Source organism: Octopus bimaculoides, chromosome 17 (genome assembly GCF_001194135.2).
Source record: "Octopus bimaculoides isolate UCB-OBI-ISO-001 chromosome 17, ASM119413v2, whole genome shotgun sequence".
NCBI classification, from domain to species: domain Eukaryota; kingdom Metazoa; phylum Mollusca; class Cephalopoda; order Octopoda; family Octopodidae; genus Octopus; species Octopus bimaculoides.
In genome coordinates this window covers 7,002,072-7,008,456 of record NC_068997.1, presented here as the reverse complement: position 1 = coordinate 7,008,456, position 6,385 = coordinate 7,002,072, and the positions used below count along the sequence as shown (strand labels likewise).

Genomic DNA, 6,385 nt, shown 5'->3' with positions numbered 1-6,385 from the left:
TATAAACACCTTCCACGCTGCAATTGTTATATATATATATATGGGCAATCAGATCGAACCATCTCAAGTGTAACTGCCCAAAATGATCGTGACTTCTGGTACTTGGCTGAAGAAAGAAGGTCACAAATGACCCATCTTTTTTGCCTGTCCTTCTAATTGTTGTTTCTCTTGTCCTCCTTTGTATCGTCTATCTGTCCAAACGTTTTAATGCCCTTTATTGCATTTTGTTCCATTTTTATATTTACATATATATGTATATAGTGGTGGAAAGAAACTCAGGGGGAGTGTAACAGCAGGTGATCCTCAGAGGAGAAACCCCCTCTAGGCAAGTGTTTCAACCCTTAACTCCTGACACTCTAATGGGGGTCAGGCCACATCCGAGTCATGACCCCCGGATGTCCACCTACTGTCCGTTTTAGTATGCCTTGCCTTGGGTGGGATTGGTTTCTCTGGTGATGTGTTTTGTGGCCCTGAGAAGTGCTAAGTACCCGTTTCCAACTCGATACACTGACGAGCACTCGGACGACCCATGTGTGAGGGTTCTTTTTTCTCATGGTCCCAGCGGGATTTGAACCCAGATCACCAGCTCCAGAGGTGCAGGCCTATATTTATAAAGAAAGAGAGAGAGAGAGAGAGATTATAAAAGGGATAAATTATCCTGGCAGATACAAACTGGTATAGATGCCGCCTATCCACAACAATCCAATTACATAGTATTCAAACTTAACCTATTAAGTCCCAGAGTACTTAAATTTCTGAATATTTAAAATTTTTGCAAATGATTGAAAATAGGTTAAACTAAAAAAATAATTAAAACTTCTTCACTTCAAATAGAAATGGAAATATTCAGTGTCCTATAAACAGGACACTGAGACAATATGATATAGCTTATTTAATGTTCTTATTTAGTGTCCTATTTATAGGACAGTGGGACTTAAAAGAGATATTAGCACTGGTAAGCTTCACTTGTATGATGGTCAGTGTCACATATGCTGTAGAAAACATTTCTAACAAAAAAAGTTTGGGATGTGAATAAATCTCCACTCCCCTCTTCGTTATCAATTACACACACACACATGCACACACGCGCACACACACACACACACGTAATTCATTGAAGGTTAGAAATGTATACATATCTCTGTGTGCCACTTGTCCATCCCTTAAATGTGTTAAACTGGACAGGGCAAACAAAACAATGAACCAACTTTTTTCCAGCTTCCAATCCAAAATTGGCATCATGTTAAAATATTTTCCATATTTTTTCTTTGTAAGATTAGAAATGCTCATTAAATTGTTCTGCTTCATCACAATTGTCTCAAGATATGTTGAGTAAATACTCAAGGAAGAAATTTATTCTGCATATCAGAATGCATTGAGTGTTCTGTTGAAAAGTGGTCTGAAAGAGACAACCTGCCTTATGTACATGTGTGCGTGTGTGTGTGTGTACTGAAAGAAGCTCATTGTGTACATATATATATTTCATCATCATCATTGTTGTTGTTTAACATCCACTTTCCATGCTGGCATGGATTGGATGGTTTGACTGAGGACTGGTGGACCAGAAGGCTGCACCAGGCTCCAATCTGATGTGGCAAAGTTTCTACAGTTGGATGCCCTTCCTAACGCCAACCACTCCAAGAGTGTAGTGGGTGCTTTTACATGTCACTGGCACGAGGGCCAGTCAGGCGCTACTGGCAACGGACACACTCAAAAGGTTTTTTTTACATGTCACCATCATGGGAGCCAGTCTAGCAGCACTGGCAATGACCACGCTCGAATGTTGTTTTTCACGTGCCACCGGCACATGTACCAGTAAGGCGACGCTGGCAACGATCATGCCACCAGCATGGGAGCCACGTATACATATATGTGTGAGTCTTTCTCCCACCCCCACTTGATAACTGGTGTTGGTTTGTTTATGCCCTTGTAACTTAGTGTTTTGCTAAAAGAGACTGATGGAGTAAGTAACAGGGCTTGGGTACTGGAGTGGTGCCTCAGTGTGGCATCTTAACTGTTTCATTTAACAACTAAAACAGGTGAGACATAAAAGAAGAAAACATATACAAATATCATCATTGTTTAACGTCCGCTTTCCATGCTAGCATGGGTTGGACGATTTAACTGAGGACTGGTGAACCAGATGGCTACACCAGGCTCCAATCTGATTTGGCAGAGTTTCTACAGCTGGATGCCCTTCCTATAATTTTTATATAATCTTGGTAATCAGTTTATAGTTTGCTTTGCAAGGCTCCTCTCTGGGAATCAGCTGTCAGACAAAAAAGGGACTTGTGTTACTGCTGGATATGCACGTGGACATCTGCAGATATCTGTAGAGTATAAACAAAGAAATTTCAACACGAGCAGATGGATTGAACAGGCTTTATTACACTACAATTGTTTCAGTTGCATCATTATCAGCTGCTAATTGCCGAATGTTACATATGTTGTCTGCAATATTATGTTCATATGATTCAATGATAGCTGTAGACATGCAGCAAACACTGCATACATGTAATACGCAGATGTATGAAACTGCATATTATGTGTGTTTGTATATATGCATATATATTTATATATGTTTATATATTATCAATGCATGTGTGAACACATGTGAATACATGTATTTACACATGTGGTATATGTTTCTCTATATCTTGTTTATTTAATTTTTTTCTTGTATTTTAATGACTTCCTGATTATTTTTCTAGGCAATACAGTACAAAATTTGACACTGAAATCTGGCATGGCCGTACACACACTGAGGTTCCTTTGGTGCGACTGGCAGAGTTTTCCGAGGAATTATTTGCAAGTTATTCTGGACCCGACTTAGGACTAGCATGTGAGGAAGTTAAAAGTAAGTCATCTCATTTCATTGATGTTTCCTTTGAAAGGGTCACAGGACTCATGATGGGCTATGAAAGAAATGACACTTTATTTGGTTGTCTGTGAGCAATGAAAAATTATTTGCTTTCAACTTGGGAATTGTTACTATTATTTCACTGGTGCTAATTTATGTGGTAGGTATTTTATCTTGAGATTTGGTGACAAGTCTTCTCATATCTCAAGAATTTTTCTTAGGATTCTTGCAGAATATACGATGGTACTTTTCTGCAGCTTGACTATATGAGTTTCAATTCCCATCTCTTTTAGGTAGTATTTTGGTTGATGTGCCAAGTGCACCAATTATCATAGGAATAATTGTTGTCTTAGTCTTCCACAGAGTCGTCAGTTCTCTGGCTAGATCCTGATATTTCTCAATTTCTTTTTTCAGTTTCTTTCTTATCGACTCTACTTTTATAGGGAATTGCAAAATCTATGATCTTACACTGTTTATTTTGTCTTCTATAATCACATCTGGTCTTCTTGCTTTGATAGTATGGTCAGCCTTTATAGTGAAGTCCCACAAGATCCTGTAATTCTCATTTTCTATCATAGCCTCTCATGTGTGCTCATACTACTTTTCTGTTGTTTTGAAGCCACACACTTGGCTAACATTCCAATGCGCTCTTTTGTCTTTATTATTATCATCATCATTTTTTTCTTCTTTCAATTTTGTTTCCATTTCTTGCCAAATGTCTTCCCGACTTCTAGGGCAAAGAATCTCACTGCAAACATTGATAGGCCTTTAAACTAAACACACCAGATTGTTCATTTTCAAAATAAAATGAAGTTATGTAAGACAAAAAAACATGGGTGGTAATCATTCTCACATCAACAATGCTCCAGTCAAATCATCCAACCCATGCTAGCATGGAAAGCGGACGTTAAATGATGATGATGATGATGATGATGATCATCATCATCATCATCATTACCATCACCATCATCATCATCATCATCATCACTATCATCATCATCATCATCATCACCACCACCATCATCATCATCATCATCCAGTATACAATATCGTAAAGTTGTTGATTGAAGATATTGTGTCTGCCAGGGGTTCATACCATTTATCAAATTACAACAAGGACCTCAGACAGACAGTACTTTACGCAATATGCATGCAGCTCCAAGTAATGCCAACTTTTACAATAAATCTAGGTTGTAGAGTATTTCTAAGATTTTCAGACGTTTTTTCAGATTGGGTGGTATTGAACCCTATGTTCTGGTGCCAATAGGGATAACCTTTATGTTTGACTCTAGTAGCTGCCATATCTTAGCAATCTCATTTCTCAGGTCTCTGTATTTATCAACCTTTTCTCTTTCTTTCATGATGATATATTGATCTCCTGGTATTACCACGTCAGTTATTAGGCACTCTTCTTTGTCCCTCCTAAAGGTTACTATATCCTATGTCTATATTATTATTATATTGTTATTATTACTGTGAAGCTGGTAAGCTAGCAGAATGGTTAGTTCACTGGACAAAATGCTTAGTAACATTTTCCTGGCTTTCTGTTCTGAATTCAAATGCTGTCAGGGGCCAGCTTTGTACTGGAGTTGATACAATCAGCTTGCCCACCCCATCTTCGAAATTGCTGGCCTTGTGCCTATAATAGAAAATATCATCCTGGCTTTCGTGCGGGTGACACGTAAAAGCACCCACTACACTCTCTGAGTGGTTGGCATTAGGAAGGGCATCCAGCTGTAGAAACTCTGCCAAATCAGATTGGAGCCTGGTGTTGCCATCTGGTTTCACCAGTCCTCAGTCAAATCGTCCAACCCATGCTAGCATGGAAGGCGGGCGTTAAACGATGATGATGATTGGGTATTGGGGATGTTGTCAGGTGCTCCATTCATTTTTCTTGGTTGACAATAGAGTCATTAGAACGTCTGTCTTCATATTCTCTTGAAGGTTACAAGAGAGTATGAGCGACAATGGTTTAGTATCAGAGTTTATTAACAGTTTCTAAAAGTTTCCACTTTGTCCAGCAGCAACACTCCAGTGGTGCTATGTCTATTCTGGTCGAACTCTACAGGTAGAGGTTTGTAGCAGCAACCAGACTTGTTCTAGATCTTTCTTGTAGACTTAGTATGTGTGTGGTTTTATATTCAAGTGATATCAGGTGCAGGGAGGTCAACTGTGTGCTGGACAAACATGAAACATTGCCTTTGTGTATGTGAGTATTTTATGTATTTCTCATTTGTGCTTCCACAATGTGTTGGGCCATTTGTAGCAATTAAAAGAAGTCCTTGTCGTTAGGGTGATGTGCAAGAGAATTGGTAGAACTTGGGATAAAAATGCCTTGTGCTATTTAGTTTCATCCCTTTATGGTCTGAGTTTAAATCTCACTGAGTTCCGTTTTGCCTTTCATCTTTCTCAACTTCATAAAAAGAAAGTACCAGTAATGTACTAGGGTCATTATAATTGACTGTACTACTTTTCCAAACTTGGTGCCAGAAATCATCATCATCGTCATCATCATCAGTAATGAGCTGGTAATTTGATACAAAACTGATTTTTGTCTGGGGCTCTTATAATTAATTGAGCCAATTACAATATATTCTTGGTATTTTGACATTATTGACTCACCCACCCACCCACTTTTCCAAAGCACCATCACCACCCCTAACACCTTCATAGTGACAATTACATTGAGTGAAACTAAAGTTTACTAATAAACCTATTACCCCAACCACTTTTTCTTCATACAAAATGTCACCCTGCTCCCTCTGATGATTATTTCCTGCAATATTTTCAGTTATTTTCTTTTAAACACCCCCACAGTCCACCCCTCCACCTGCTTGCTCACCCTCTACACCCTAATCTGTTAATGTTGGTCTTTTCTCCATTTTCATTCCTTACATCTTTCTAATTATCAAACCCTTTGTTATTATTATTCATGTCTGACCTTTCATCTCTGCCTCCATTGCTTCTCTCTCTCTCTCTCTCTCTCTTTTCCTTCCAACCAATGCTTTGAATTTATCATGGCCACCACAAACTGATCCATTCGTCTTATGCAGACATCATACTCTTTTCCTCTCTTTCTATATTGCTCTCCCTCCTTTTCCTATCCCCCCCCACCTATCTTTATATTTTATGTCTTCACCCTTTTACCAAATACTCCTCAGTTTCTAATCTAATGGTAAAACCCCCTACGTGGTCACTTGCCCTGCTAGAAATAACAGCCACATTTTTGATAATGTGATCTTGAGCACCTTGCATGTTACAAAAGGATGAGATGGTCATGCCTGGAATGTCTTTGATCATAGGTTTACTCAGTCAGATCTGACCTGGAGCTAAGCAACAACAACTGTTTCTAATGTCCGTTTCTCTCATGCTCTCACTCTCTCCAATGTCTCTTTTTCTTTATACATTTCACCATCAATGCTCCTCCCTTTCTCTCAAACTTCTCCTCCTTCTCTTCCTCCTTCTTCTCCTCCTCCTTCTTCTCCTCCTCCTTCTTCTCCTCCTCCTTCTTCTCCCCCTCCTCCT

General features: G+C 39.0%; 1 protein-coding gene across 7 annotated transcripts in view; it reads left to right on the top strand.

Moving 5' to 3' along the window:
* Positions 1-6,385, top strand: part of LOC106872491 (PP2C-like domain-containing protein CG9801) — a 107,074-nt gene that overhangs the window by 60,943 nt on the left and 39,746 nt on the right. For all 7 annotated transcript variants that reach the window (XM_052974000.1, XM_014919506.2, XM_052973997.1 and 4 more), the window contains one exon: positions 2,712-2,857. In XM_052974000.1, the coding sequence (XP_052829960.1) occupies positions 2,712-2,857 (146 nt within the window). The remainder of the gene's footprint in view (positions 1-2,711; positions 2,858-6,385) is intronic.